The sequence below is a fragment of the Sapajus apella genome, unplaced genomic scaffold (assembly GCF_009761245.1).
Source record: "Sapajus apella isolate SASKATOON/1434 unplaced genomic scaffold, GSC_monkey_1.0 scaffold130, whole genome shotgun sequence".
In the NCBI taxonomy this organism is placed as follows: domain Eukaryota; kingdom Metazoa; phylum Chordata; class Mammalia; order Primates; family Cebidae; genus Sapajus; species Sapajus apella.
The window spans coordinates 3,373,035-3,388,654 of NW_022437070.1; the positions used below are offsets into that span (position 1 = coordinate 3,373,035).

Sequence of the window (15,620 nt, forward strand, 5' to 3'; positions counted from 1 at the left end):
GGAGTTTCACTCATGTTACCCAGGCCGGAGTGCAATGGCGTGATCTCGGCTCACCACAACCTCCGCCTCCTGGGTTCAGGCAATTCTCCTGCCTCAGCCTCCTGAGTAGCTGGGATTACAGGCACGCACCACCATGCCCAGCTAATTTTTTGTATTTTTAGTAGAGACGGGGTTTCACCATGTTGACCATGATGGTCTGGATCTCTTGACCTTGTGATCCACCCGCCTCGGCCTCCCAAAGTGCTGGGATTACAGGCTTGAGCCACCGCGCCCGGCCCTCTCTATTCTTAATTTTGTTAATTTCTGCTCTTCATAAGATTAGATTCTTTTCTTCTGTTAAGCTGTGGGTTTAATTTGGTTTTGTTTTTTGGTTTTGCAATTTGGTTTTGTTTTTGGGGAGCCATTAGTGAGCCTCCCTGTCAGTACAGATGCTCACAGTTTCTTCAGGCATTCCAAGCTGGGGCCCTAGGAGTCCTGGGGGTAGCTGGGCATGTCAGGCATGCTCCCATCATTTCAGACAGGCATTGGATAATTAATTGTAGGGTGTGGCCTGGTTGATCATGATTACATACTTGGTGTAGGGGCTGAGTGGGGGCAAAATTAGAGGATGGCCCACAGTGGTGAAGGACAAAACCAGCACCAGCTCCTTGGCCCAGGCATTCGTGAGGAAAGCAGCAAGTCTTGCAGCCATCTGGTCTCAGCAGTGGCAATGGCTTGTTATTTTTTTCAGTTCCTTAAAGTATAAGGTTATGATATTGATTTGAGACCTTTCTTCCTTTTCATTTTAAGCATTTATAGCTATAAATTTCCCCCTTAGCACTGTTTATATTGTGGATTTGTTTTCATTTATCCCAAGATATTTTCTAATTTCTCCTGTGATTTCTTCTTTAATCTATTGGTTGGTTGTGTGTTATTTAATTTTCACATACTTACTGAATTTTCAGGTTTTATTCTGCTATTCATTGCTAGTTCCTTTCCATTTTGATCAGCAGAGATACTTTGTGTGATTTTAATCTTTTTATATTTATTAAGGCTTTTTTGTGGTTTAACATTTGGTGTATCCTAGAGAATGTTCTATATGTACTATAGAAAAATGTGTATTCTGCTGTTATTGGGTGGAGTGTTCTGTATAATCGTAGTGTCTTTTTCTCTATATATACACATATATATGTATACGTTAGGTCCATATACTTCAAAAATGTATTAGACATAGAAAATTGCTTAATTTTAAAATTGCTTATGTCCTTTGTTAAGATACCATATAATCCACCAGACTGAGGGAGATTTGTGATAAAAATGACTTAGTAGGATACCGTTTGTAATCCCACCATTCAGTTCAGTTTTAACATTCTTTTTTGCATCTTTTTCTGTTAATGAAAATTGACTGACAGTTTAAATAGATGATTTCTGCTCCTCTGCCCCTCCTCCAACATATACATAATTTGGATGACCTATTTGTTTTCCTTTCTATGATTTTAAACTTTTCATTTTGAAAACTTAAAAAACACAGAAAACTACATAATGCCACAAACTCTATATATCCATACTGTCTTAGCAGTTTTCAACTTTCTGCTATTCCTGTTTTATCTATTCCCTTTTGTTTTTGCTAGAGAATGTCATATCACCCATGGATTTATCGGTGTCCATCTACAACCGTAACTTCTTATTGTCACTTAATATCCATTCTATAATCAGTATGAGTTCATATGTGTTTGTTTTATACTTTGTGTTATAATCCAGTATTGCATCATTTGTTATCAAGTTGTTTCTACTTTGACCACTTGGAGCTTTTTCAGGTTGGCTCCTGTGATTGAAATCACCGGTGATTTCTAGAAATGCAAATTAAAACAATAGTGAGATATCATCTTACACCAGCCAGAATGGCTATTAAAATCTGTCACAGATCTCAGGAGATCTCAGGTAAGGAACCCAAGATGGATTAAATAGCACCTTTATTCAGTAGGATGTCCTTTCCTCAGAGTATGTTTTTGTCGACTTTGTCAAAGATCAGTTGGCTGTAGGTATGTGACTTATTTCTGGTTCTCTTTTCTGTTCCATTGATCTATGTATCTATTTTTATACCAGTACCATGCTGTTTTGGTTACTATAGCCATGTGGTGTAATTTGAAGTCAGGTAATGTAATGCCTCCAGCTTTGTTATTTGCTTAGGATTGCTTTATCTACTCAGACTCTTTTTTGGTTCCATATGAATTTTAGAATTGTTTTTTCTCATTCTGTGAAAAATGATGTTAGTATTTTGATAGCCATTGCATTGAATTTGTAGATTGCTTTGGGCAGTATGGTCATTTTTAACAATATTGATTCTGCTGATCTGTGAGCATAGGATGTTTTTCCATTTTTTTAATGTCATCTACAACTTTCATTAGTGTTTCATATTTTTCTTTGGTTAGATCTTTTACCTCCTTGGTTAAATACATTCCTAGATATTTAAATTTTTTTGTAGACATTATAAATTGGATTGTATTCTTTGTTTTTTAGCCTGATTATTATTATTGTATAGAAATGCTATTGACTTTTATATATTGATTTTTTTTAATTCTGAAACTTTACTGAAGTTATTTATCATATCTAGGATTCTTTTGGAGGAGTCTTTAGGGTTTTGTAGGTGTAAGACCAGATTGTCAGAAAACAGATACTATATGACTTACTCTTTTCCAATTTAGATTCATTTTATGTCTCTCTCTTGCCTGATTACTTTGGCCAGGACTTCCAGTGCTATGTGGAATAGGAGTGGTGAAAGTGGGCAATCCTTGTTTTATTCCATTTCTTAGAATGCTTTCAGCTTTTCCCCATTCAGTATGATGTTCCTATGGGTTGTCATATATGGCTTTTATTATTTTGAAGTATGTTTCTTCTGTGCCTAGTTTGTCAAAGGTTTTTATGAGAGGATGCTGAGTTTTGTCAAATGCGTTTTCTGTATCTGTTGAGATGATCATGTGGTTTTTTATTTTAATTATGTTTGTAAGCTGAATCACATTTATTGGTTTGTGTATGTTGAACCATCCTTGCATCCCTGGAATTACCTTTTTGATGTGCTATTAGATTTGGTTTGTTGGTTTGGGTTTTTGTTTATTTTTGTTTTTTGAGGATGTTTGCATCTATGTTCATCAGGGATATTGCTCTGTAATTTTCTTTTTTGTGGTGGTTGTGTCTTTGACTGTGGTATCAGGGTGATACTTACTGGCTTTATAGAATGAGTTAGGGAGGATTCCTTCCTCTTAGATTTTTTGGAAGAGTTTCAGTAGAATTGGTACCAGTTCTTTGTACCTTTTGTGGAATTCCACTGTACATTTGTCTGGTCCTGGGGGTTTCTGTTCTTGGAATGTTTTCCATTGCTGATTCAATATCACTGCTTATTACTGGTCTGTTCAGAATTTCTGTATCTTTTTGGTTCAATCTTGGGAGGTTTTATGTTTCCGGGAATTAGTTCATTTTCTCTAGAATTTCTAGTTTTCAAGTGCATTTTTCATAATAGTCTCTGATCATGTTTTGTATTTCTATGGTATTAGTTATAATGTCTCCTTATTAATTTCTGATTATGTATATTTGGATCTTCTCTTTTCTTGGTTAGTCTTACTGACAGTCTATCAATTTTATCTTTTTTTTTTTTTTTTTCTGAGACAGTGTCTTGCTCTGACACCAGGCTGGAATGCAGTGGCACGATCTTGGCTCACTGCAACCTCTGCCTCCTGGTTCAAGTGATTCTTCCGCCTCAGCCTCCCCAATAGCTGGAACTACAAGCACGCACCACCATGCCAGTTTGTATTTTTGTAGTAGAGATAGGGTTTCACCATGCTGGTCAGGATGGTCTCTATCTCCTGACCTCGTGATCCGTCCACCTCGGCCTCCCAAAGTGCTGGGATTACAGGCGTGAACCACCACACCTGGCCCAGTTTTATCTTTTCAAAGATAAGAATAAGATTTTCATTTCATTGATCCTTTGCATGGTTCATTGGTTCTCTGTTTTATTTAGTCCTGCTCTGATCTTTGTCATATCTTTCTTCTTCTAACTTTCGGTTTGGATTGTTCTTATTTTTCTAGTTCCTGGAGGTGAGACATAAGATTGTTAATTTTTTACCTTTTTTTTTTTTTAATGTAGGCATTTAATGCTATAAACTTCCCTCTTAGCACTGCTTTTGCTTTTTCCCAGAGGTTTTGGTATATTGTATTTTTATTTTCATTCATTTCAAGAAAATTAAAATCTGTCTCAATTTTTTCATTAACCCAAAGGTTGTTTAGGATCATGTTTAACTTTCATGTATTTCTATAGTTTCTAGATTTATTCTTGGAATTGATTTTCAGTTTTTTTTCTGCTATGGTCTGTGAAGATATTTGGTATGATTTTTGTTTTTTGTTTTTTGTTTGTTTTTTTTTTTGAGACGGAGTTTCACTCTTGCTACCCAGGCTGAAGTACAATGGCGCGATCTCGGCTCACCGCAACCTCCGCCTCCTGGGTTCAGGCAATTCTCCTGCCTCAACCTCCTGAGTAGCTGGGATTACAGGCACGCACCACCATGCCCAGCTAATGTTTTGTATTTTTAGTAGAGACAGGGTTTCACCATGTTGACCAGGATGGTCTCGATCTCTTGACCTCGTGATCCACCCGCCTCGGCCTCCCAAAGTGCTGGGATTACAGGCTTGAGCCACCGCGCCCGGCCATGATTTTGGTTTTTAAAAAATGTATTGATACTTGTTTTGTGACTTAACATATGGTCTATGTTGGAGAATGCTCCATGCACTAATCAGAAGAGTGTGTATTCTGCCGTTGGGTAGAATGTTCTATAAATGTCTGTTAGCTCCATTTGACCTAAAATCGAATTTAGGTCCAGTGTTTCTTTGTTGATTTTCCATCTCAATGTATCTAGTGCTGTTTGTGGGGTGTTAAGGTCCCCCACTGTTATTGTATTGCTGTGTATTTTTTTTAGATATAATAATATTTGTTTTATGAATTTGGGTGCCCTGGTGTTCGGTGTGTATATATTTGGGATTGTTATATCTTATTTGTTTATTGATCCCTTTATCATTATATAATGACCGTCTTTGTCTTTTTTTTACTGCTGTTGATTTAAAGTCTTTTTTTAATCTGATATAAAAATAGCTACTCCTGCTCATTTCTGGTTTCTATTTGCATGGAATATCTTTTTCTACCTCTTTACCTTCAGTCTGTGTCTTTATCAATAAGATGAGTTTCTTGTATGCAGCATATGGTTAGTTCATGTTTTGTCATCCATTCTGCCAATCTCTATCTTTTAAGTAGAGCATTTAATCCATTTATGTTCAAGATATGCGAGGTTTTATTTCTGTCATAATGTTAATTATTATGTACTTGCTTTGTAGATATTTTTCTTTTCTTCTTTGAGTGTAATTTTGTGGAATTCTGTTATGTTGCCATTTGATCTTCTTCCTTTGTGTAATTATTTTATAAGGCCTGTGAGTTTTATACTTTTGTGTCTTTTTTTTTTTTTAAGACAGGGTTTCACCATGTTGGTCAGGATGGTCTTGAACTCCCGACCTCAGGTGATCCGCCCGCCTTGGCCTCCAAAGTGCTTGGATTACAGGCGTGAGCCACCATGCCCGGTCGACTTTTGTGTCTTTTATGATGGCAAGTATCAACCTTTTGTTTTCATGGTTAGAACGCGAGCATTTCCTGTAGAGCTAGTCTAGTGGTGACAGACTTCCTCAGTGTTTTTATTTTGGGAAGGCTTATTTTTCCCTTCATTTATGGAGCTTATTCTACTAGATGTAAAATTTTTGACTGACGGTTTTTGTTTTATTTTTTGAAGCAACTTGAAAATAGAATCTCAATCTCTTCTGGTTTGTAAGGTTTCTCCAAGTTCAGTTGTCTGATGGGGCTCCCTTTATAGGTGACTAGACACTTTTCTCTTGCTAATTTTAGGATTGTATCCTTCATATAGACCTTAGTCTGATGATTATATGTTGTGATGAGTTCCATCTTGTAATATATTTTCCTGGAGTTTGTTAGATCTCTTTTATCTGGGTGTCTAAAGTTCTTGCTAGATTAAGGAAGTTTTCCTCAATTATTTCCTTAACTATGTTTCCAAACTTTTTACTTTTTCTTCTCCCTCAGATATACCTATGATTCAATTCATAGGTTTGGTCGCTTTATGTTATTTCATACTTCTTTAAAGCATTGTTTTTTCTTCTTTATTCTTTTTTCTTCACTTTCATCTGACTAGATTAATTCAAAAGACCTGTCTTCAAGTACTGAAATTCTTTCTTTTGCTTGTCTAGTCTATTGTAAAAGCTTTCAACTGTGTTTTGTAATTTCTTCAATGAATTTTTCATTTCCAGAAGTTTTTGTTTGGCTTTTTTAAAAAGATAGCTATCACTTTCTCTTTGGTAAATTTGTCATTCTATCCTGAATTGATTTTCTGATTTCTTTCTATTACTTTTCAGATTTCTTTTGTATCTCATTGAGCTTCCATAAAATCAGTATTTTAAATTATTTATGTGGCTTATTTTTTCCTTTATGATCTGTATTTCTTTTATGTTGGTTTTTTCCTGTCTTACTGTACTGACTAGAACTTTCAATAATGTTGAATAAAAGTGGTGAGCTTAGATATACTTGCCTTGTTCCTGATTTTCTGAGGGAAACCTTTAGGTCTAATTTTGGAATATTAAATCAGCCTTGCAGTCTTGAGATAACCACTACTTTGTCTTGATTTATTATACTTTTTATACATTGTTAGATTTGATTCAGTAACATTTTTGTTAAGAATTTTGTAAATATGTTCATTAGAAACATTAGTCTGTAGTTGCCTTTTCTTGGAATGTCTTTATCTTATCTTGATGTCAGAATAATGCCGGCTTCCTAAAATGTGTTGAGAAGTATTCACTCCTTTTCATTTTCCTGGAGGAGTTTGTCTAGCATTGGTATTATTTATTCCTTAAATGTTTGGTAAAATTCGTGGATGAAGCCCTATAAGCCTGAAGTTTTGTTTGTGGAAACGTTTATAAGTATGAATTATATTTCTTTGGTAGTTAAAGGGCTATTCAGATTATCCGTATGCTCTCAAGTAAACTTAGTTTGTGTCTTTCAATAAATTTGTCCATTTCATCTGCATTGTTGCATTTATTGCCATAAAGTTTATAAGGTCCTTATTTTTTTAAATAATATATGCTGGATCTATAGTGATGCCACCTCTGATTCCTGATACTTGTAATTTGTGTCTTCTTTCTGTTTTTATCATGCATGCTAGAGTTTATTAATTTTATTCTTTTCAAAGAACTAGCTATTTATTTCTGTTTTCTATTTATGTTTACTTTGTATTTAATTTGTTCTTGTGCTTTTAGTTCCTTTGACTCATTTCTGCTATATAAATTTCACTCTAAGTAGAAATTTTGATATGTTGGTTTTTTCATTCCATTTATAAAGTCTCTTGAATTATTTTTGATCCACAGTTTATTTAGAAGTATGTTCTTTATTTGAATATTTGAAGATTTTGCAGAGATGGTTCTGTTCATAATTTCTAATCAGTTGTGGTTAGACTATCCTTTGTATGACTTGACTTCTTTTGCATCTGTTAGAACTTGTTCTGTGGCCTAGAATATGGTTTGTCTTGGACTATGTTTTATGCGCAACTGAAAAGAACATTTTCTGCTCTTACTGGATAGAGTCCTATAAAGGCCAAGTAGTCAACTTGGTTGTTAATGTTGCTTCAAGCCTGTGTCTTATTACCTACTTGTTTTTGGTTGTGTTTGCTTTATTTTTAACAGCGTTTGTTTGTTTTCTGGCTGCTGCTGCTGCAACTAAGACCCTTTTTTGTTTCTTCAGCTTTTGAGCATTCTGGAAAACCTGAATTCACAGAACCTTCTTGGCCAGAAGCCATGGTTAGTGGGCTGTTTGATAATTGAGAGGGGAAAGGTGACTTCAATCCCCAGTTCCCTGAATGTCTTCCCAGAGTCGTCATAATAGGTTTCGTGGAGGTTTTTGAGCATCTTTTTCCTCTGGTTGATGCTCATCAGCAGATAGCATTTGTGGGCTTTGTCCTTTTGATGTTTCTGCATGTGTTTTTCGTAACTCCAGATCTTGACCAGATGCAGTGGCTCCTCATTGCAGTAATCCCAGCACTTTGGGAGGGTGAGGTGGAATGATCGCTTGAACCTAGGAGGTGGAGGTTGCAGTAAGCCAAGACTGTACCACAGTATTTCAGCCTGGGCAGCAGAGCAAAACCCCATGTTTAAAAAAAAAAAAAAAAAAAAAAAAAACTATGGACCTTGATGTTCAAGTCAGTAATTCCAGCCTCTGGGGAGCTGGCGTCCTTAGGGATTGCCACGTCCTTTTGTATCAACTTTTTGGCTTCTGCTGGTTGCTATTTCCAAAGACAAGTGTCTTTTAACAACGTCATCAACCTTCTCAATTCTGGGAAAGTTCTGGTAGTCTTTGAGCAGCATAAGGGGACAGGTCATCTTGGCTGAGCTGGATTGGTTTCTGAATGGCATATCCATGGGCGGCTTGGAGGAAGAGAGTTGGAGGCTACCAGCACCACTGATTAGAAGGAAGTCTGGTGCTTCCTCCTCTTGGCTTCTCAAAAACTGGAGCTTGGGTTTCAGTGGAACTTAGCACCCTCCACACAGCCCTTGGCATGGTGATTTCTGACCCACGAGGGTCCAGGTCAGCTGTTGCTTTCACAGTGTGGACTGGGTTACACGGGCGCCACCATATATCTTCCTACTTCCTCTACTAGCTTTTGGAAAGGGGTGTTGAAATCTGCAGCTATAAATACAGATTTTTTTATCAGTTATTTTGAGCACATTTCTAGATGTGACTATTGTACAAGGAGAGCCTATAATTGAGGCATATATTTAGCCTGATTTCTGTAGTTGCTACTTATGATTCAGTTGCTGTAGCCAAAGAAGAGGAGACTTTTAATTTACCATTCTTATAGGCAAGGAAGTCAATTTTTTATTTCTAAGTACTTACTGAGATCTTATTTTGTTGCTCTGCAGCCTAGCTGGTTTCTACCTCCTGTCCTATTCTTAGATCTGTAGTTCTGTGTTTCCACAGGCAAATGAAACCCAAGAAAATCCATGATGGTAAAGATAAGCTGAAAATTTCCATTATGAACTAAAGCCTAATACTGAAGGACTGTGTGTAAAAATTGGACACATCTGGACAAAGCATTCACTTTGGAGTTAAATATACTGGAGAAGACACACAGGCAGCAAGACACATACTCAGAAAAGACCCAGGAATACCTTAAGCACTCACCCGGGGCTGATCTCAAATTTTCTATCTTAAATATGGCTTTTAAAAAAATTGTTCTCTTGGTTGCAGCTGCTTTTCAGAGCTCCTATAAATTTATTCCAGCCAGTATGGAGTTGTTTCTTAACGTTTCCACAGGGAAAACAAGAGCTTAGATCTTCATAATTCTATACTTTGATCATGTCAGTCTCTTGGTCCTTTATTCCTTATTCTCTCTATCCTTTCAGGAGACAGGAATCAAAATGAGATGGCGACTCTTCACAAAGCAGAATTAAGGTGCTTTCCACTGGGAGAGCTTTCATGCTGGCAAATCAAGAGACATGTTGCAAGCAAATTAGCCAGAAGTCAAGATTCCATGATAAATATTGAAGTGCAGAGCTCTCAGTTCCCCAGGCACCATGATTCCCCCTGTCAAGTGGGAGCAGGAGAATCTGTTCAAGCTTCTGAGGATGACAGCTGTCTAGTGAATCTCATGGGAGATCATTCCAATATCATTGAAAATCAAGAATTTCCAACTGAGAAAGTTCAGAATTCATGGAGTAAAATATACCTGAATCAGACACAGAATTATCAGAGAAGTTGTAAGCAGACCCAGATGAAAAACAAATTATGTATATTTGCTCCATGTGTTAACATTTTTGGTTGTATTTCACACCATCATGATAATATATTGCACAAAAGAGATAAAGCTCATAGCAATAGTGATTGTGGTAAAGACACCCTAAAGGTGTCACCTCTTACCCAGTATAGTATTCACACAGGGCAGAAAACCTACCAGGGTAATGAATGTGAAGAAGCCTTCGATGATGGCTCCAGTCTTGAACTTCATAAGCAGGTGCACTTGGGAAAGAAGTCTCCAGCATGTAGTACACATGAGAAGGACACCAGTTATAGCTCAGGTATTCCTGTTCAACAAAGTGTTCATACTGGAAAAAAACGCTACTGGTGTCACGAATGTGGTAAAGGTTTCAGTCAGAGCTCAAATCTGCAAACTCATCAGAGAGTCCACACAGGGGAGAAACCCTATACATGCCACGAATGTGGTAAGAGCTTTAATCAGAGCTCACATCTTTATGCTCATTTGCCTATTCACACAGGAGAGAAGCCTTATAGATGTGACAGTTGTGGGAAGGGCTTCAGTCGTAGCACAGATCTTAACATTCATTGCAGAGTTCACACTGGAGAGAAACCTTACAAATGTGAGGTGTGTGGGAAGGGCTTTACTCAGAGATCACATCTTCAAGCCCATGAAAGAATTCACACTGGAGAGAAACCATATAAATGTGGAGATTGTGGTAAACGCTTTAGTTGTAGCTCAAATCTTCATACCCATCAGAGAGTCCACACTGAAGAAAAACCATACAAATGTGATGAGTGTGGTAAGTGCTTTAGTTTGAGCTTTAATCTTCATAGTCATCAACGAGTCCACACAGGAGAAAAACCATATAAATGTGAAGAGTGTGGTAAGGGTTTTAGTTCAGCCTCAAGTTTCCAGAGCCATCAGAGGGTCCATACAGGAGAGAAACCATTTCGATGCAACGTGTGTGGTAAAGGCTTCAGTCAGAGTTCATATTTTCAAGCACATCAGAGAGTCCACACTGGAGAAAAACCATACAAATGTGAAGTGTGTGGAAAGCGCTTCAATTGGAGCTTGAATCTTCACAATCATCAGAGAGTCCACACAGGAGAGAAACCCTACAAATGCGAAGAGTGTGGTAAGGGTTTCAGTCAGGCCTCAAATCTTCAAGCCCATCAGAGCGTCCATACTGGGGAAAAACCTTTCAAGTGTGATGCATGTCAGAAGCGATTCAGTCAGGCCTCACACCTTCAAGCCCATCAGAGAGTCCACACCGGAGAGAAACCATATAAGTGTGACACATGTGGTAAGGCCTTCAGCCAGAGGTCAAATCTTCAAGTCCATCAAATAATTCACACTGGAGAGAAACCATTTAAATGTGAGGAATGTGGGAAAGAGTTCAGTTGGAGTGCTGGGCTCAGTGCTCATCAGAGGGTCCACACAGGAGAGAAACCCTACACATGTCAGCAGTGTGGGAAGGGTTTCAGTCAGGCCTCACATTTTCACACACACCAGAGAGTCCACACTGGAGAGAGGCCTTACATATGTGATGTCTGTTGTAAGGGCTTCAGTCAGAGGTCACATCTTGTCTACCATCAGAGAGTCCACACTGGAGGGAATCTGTAGAAATTTGAGGTGTGGTTCACCCTCCAGTTAGAGTTCACGGCTTTATCTCCATTGGGAAGTGCATGCTGATGACTGTGGAAAGCTCCTTTAAAACTAGAAGGTTCAAAGAATCTTGACAGGAAAGAAGTCTCTCAGATGCTGTGTTTCAGACTTGGTTAGGACATGACTTCTTTACAAATGTCATATTTCACAGACAGAAAACTCTGTTCTATAAATATGATCTGTGTTTATATCTGCATTGCCAAGTGTCTCAGTTCTCAAGATGTAACACAGCAGAAAAGTATTGTCAGAGTCTGCCCAGGAGAGAGGCCTTACTTTAAAAAAAGTATGATTGAGGCCAGGCGCAATGGCTCATGCCTACAATCCCAGCACTTTGGGAGACCGAGGCAGGCGGATCACGAGGTCGAGACGGAGACCATCCTGGCCAACATGGTGAAATCCTGTCTCTAAAATACAAAAGTTAACTGTGTGTGGTGGCGCACGCCTGTAGTTCCAGCTACTCGGGATGCTGAAGAAGGAGAATTGCTTGAACCCAGGAGGCGGAGGTTGCAGTGAGCCAAGATTGCGCCACTGCACTCCAGCCTGGTGCCTGGTGACAGAGCGAGACTCTGTCTCAAAAAAAAAAAGTGTGATTGACAGAAAAAATTCATGTCAACTAAAATGTAACCTCTATATAGGGAGGTGTTTTTCATCACTGTATCTCTACTATGTAGAATTGTGCTTGGCTTATAATAGGGCCTGGCAATTACTGAAAAAAGTGAAGAAAATACCTATAATTAGGACAAATATTTGAAAATTCTAGTCTGTTTTCTACCCGAAATTCATATTAATTTATATTCAAAGGGAATTTTGTAAGTAGCCTTAATAACGTTAGTTTCAGGAAATACTAAAGTACAGAAAAGTATATAATACTACCATCCATACTAATACGAATTTGGACAAAAGACCTGAATGGCTCCCATCCTTCAGCCTTAGTTGTTTGTACAGTGTAACATCAGTTGTGTAGTATAATTTTTAGTATCATTAGTTTATGGACTGAACAATACTTTTTAAACTCTAATGTGACACTGCAATTTACATGATTAGAATTTTTGGACACTAATTCATTAAGGTTGAGCTTTACTGTAACTCTGAAAGTGTTAAAAGTAGCTACTGATGACAAAAAGTTTCTTAATAAATTTGAATTGTTAATAATTTGTTTCATTATTTCCATTCAGGTTCAGATCAAGTTTCTTTTCTATGTGTCCTCTTTATTCCTTCTAGACTTCTAGAAGGAGCTTTGACAGATTTCAGGCACATTAATTTGTCACATTCCCTTAAAAGGGGATAGCAGGGCAAGAAACCTGTTGAGTTTTTATTGAAATTTTATCTATTGTTTATTTTATTAAATAGAGCCTTGCTGTGTTGCTCAGGCCAGCCTCAAACCCCTGGCCACAAGCATTTCTCCAACCTTGGCTTCCCAAAGTGTTGAGATTACAGATGTGAACTCCTGTGCCCAGGCTTGAAATTGTATTCAATGTAATGATTTAGATGGATTACCATTTACACAGCATTCTATGCTTAATGCCTCTTAGTATGAGTGGACAATAAATACTCTTTGACCTGGCAGCCCTAGCACTAGAAATTTCACTTAGGAGATTGTGACAAAAGTGAGAAAGATTGTACACAAGGATATTTATCCTGAATTCAAAAAGGAAAATGTCAGTAAAATATTTGAGTAAGTCTTGATATATCCTTATAATATACAGCCATTAAGATGATCAGAGATCTGTAATAACTAGAGAAAACATTATTCATGAGAAAACTAGGTTGGAACCTTCCTGGGAAGATCCAATTAATAGAAGTCTGTCTAATGATGTGATTATATGCATAGAAATAATGGAAGGATATTAATATGCTAACAGTTGTTTACTCTGGCATCGAAGGTTGGGATATTTAACTTTTCAAAAAATTACAGTGACATCAATTTTATCAAAGCAGTAAAACTGAAATAAAGTTATGTGTAAATGAAAATCCCTTATAGCTAAATCTAACTTGTTTGCTTTATCTAATTATATGGCATGTAATCCTGTGTTACAGTTATGTAACTGACTTCAGCCACTTGACACTCAAAGGCTGAAAACATAAGAAAATGTAGTGAAAGGAAGGCAGTTTTGCTAACCAAATGCTAGCAGTTGGGAAGTGACCAGGCTCATGCCTTAAAATACCATTTCAACTTTTTGTGAGGGAGTTTAAGAAGGAAAACTTGGTGTGGGAAATAGGTTGGAGCGATGCAGCCAGATGGCAGGTCTTACATGTCTTGTTCTGATGGTTATCTTGAGTAATCGCCCGTCTGGATGTCCAGTTAGCATCATCTTGACTTTGGCCCAGGAGTGGTGGATGAACTGTTCATAACTGCTCCTAAGTGGGAGGATTGTGCAGTTGATTCGATTAGTTTCTGTGTCAGGTTTGCTTTAAAAGTAGATCCTGGAATTTCTAAGCAAGCAGATTAGACAAGTGAGCACTGTGCATGAAATACCTGACGGGAAAGAGGGAGATGAAGAGTTTTAAGGTATAAGGCCACGTTCTGGGGTTGGAAAGGAAGGGGAAAAAAGTTTTAAAATGCATTTCAAGGCTGGAATACTCAGTTACAATTCCCCACTTTCAAACTTCATCCTTTTTTAAAAAATTATTATTACACTTTAAGTTCTGGGATATATGTGCAGAATGTGCAGGTTTGTTACATAGGTATACATGTGCCATGGTGGTTTGCTGCACCCATTAACCTGTCATCTACATTAGGTATTTCTCCTAATGCCATCCCCCCCAGCTCCCCACCTCCTAACAGACCCCAGTGTGTGATGTTCCCCTCCCTATGCCCATGTGTTCTCATTGTTCGGCTCCCACTTATGAGTGAAAACAGGCAGTGTTTGGTTTTCTGTTCCTGTGTTAGTTTACTGAGAATGATGGTTTCCAGCTTCATTCATGTCCTTGCAAAGTACATGTACTCATTCTTTTTTATGGCTGCATAGTATTCTATGGTGTTTATGTGCCATATCTTCTTTATCCAGTCTATCATAGATGGGCTTTTGTGTTGGTTCCAAGTCTTTGCTATTGTGGATAGTCCTGCAATAAACGTACATGTGCATGTGTCTTTATAGTAGAATGATTTATAATCCTCTGGGTATATTCCCAGTAATGGGATTGCTGGGTCAAATGGTATTTCTGCTTCTAAATTCTTGAGGAATCACCACAGTGTCTTCCACATGGTTGAACTAATTTACACTCCCACCAACAGTGTAAAAGCATTTCTAATTCTCCACATCCTCTCCAGCATCTGTTGTCTTCTGACTTTTGGACGATCACCATTCTAACTGCTGTGAGATGGTATCTCGTGGTTTTGATTTGCACTTATCTAATGACCAGTGATGATGAGCTTTTTTTCATGTTTGTTAGTCACATAAATGTCTTCTTTTGAGAAGTGTCTGTTCATATCCTTTGCCCGCTTTTTGATGGGGTTGTTTTTTTCTTGCAAATTTTTTTAAGTTCCTTGTAGATTCTGGATATTTGTTGTCAGATGGATAGATCGCAAAAATTTTCTCCCATTCTGTAGGTTGCCTGTTCACTCTAATGATAGTTTCTTTTGCTGTGCAGAAGCTCTTTAATTAGATCCCATTTGTCAATTTTGGCTTTTGTTGCCATTGCTCTTGATGTTTTAGTCATGAAGTCTTTGCCCATACATATGTCCTGAATGGTATTACCTAGGTTTTCTTCTAGGGTTTTTATAGTTTTAGGTCTTATGTTTAAGTTTTTAATCCATCTTGAGTTTAATTTTTGTATAAGGTGTAAGGAAGGGGTCCAGTTTCTGTTTTCTGCATATGGCTAGTCAGTTTTCCCAGCATCATTTATTAAATAGGGAATCCTTTCCCCATTGCTTATTTTTTACCAGGTTTGTCAACAGATGGTTGTAGATATGCAGCATTATTTCTGAGACCTCTGTTCTGTTCCATTGGTCTATATATCTGTTTTGGTACCAACACCATGCTGTTTTGGTTACTGTAGCCTTTTAGTATAGTTTGAAGTCAGGTAGCATGATGCCTCCAGCTTTGTTCTTTTTGCTTAGAATTGTCTTGGCTATATGGGCTCTTTTTTGGTACCATGTGAAATTTAAAGCAGTTTTTTTTTTTTTTT

At 37.6% G+C, this 15,620-nt stretch overlaps 1 protein-coding gene and 1 pseudogene across 2 annotated transcripts in view; one reads left to right on the top strand and one right to left on the bottom strand.

The window, feature by feature from the left end:
• ZNF235 (zinc finger protein 235) overlaps nucleotides 1-11,857 on the top strand; it is a 26,712-nt gene extending 14,855 nt beyond the window's left edge. For both annotated transcript variants that reach the window (XM_032262748.1, XM_032262749.1), the window contains exon 5: nucleotides 9,475-11,857. In XM_032262748.1, the coding sequence (XP_032118639.1) occupies nucleotides 9,475-11,450 (1,976 nt within the window). In that variant the 3' untranslated portion in view covers nucleotides 11,451-11,857. The remainder of the gene's footprint in view (nucleotides 1-9,474) is intronic.
• Nucleotides 319-1,195, bottom strand: LOC116539641 (annotated as a pseudogene).
• Nucleotides 11,858-15,620: the final 3,763 nt, after the last annotated feature.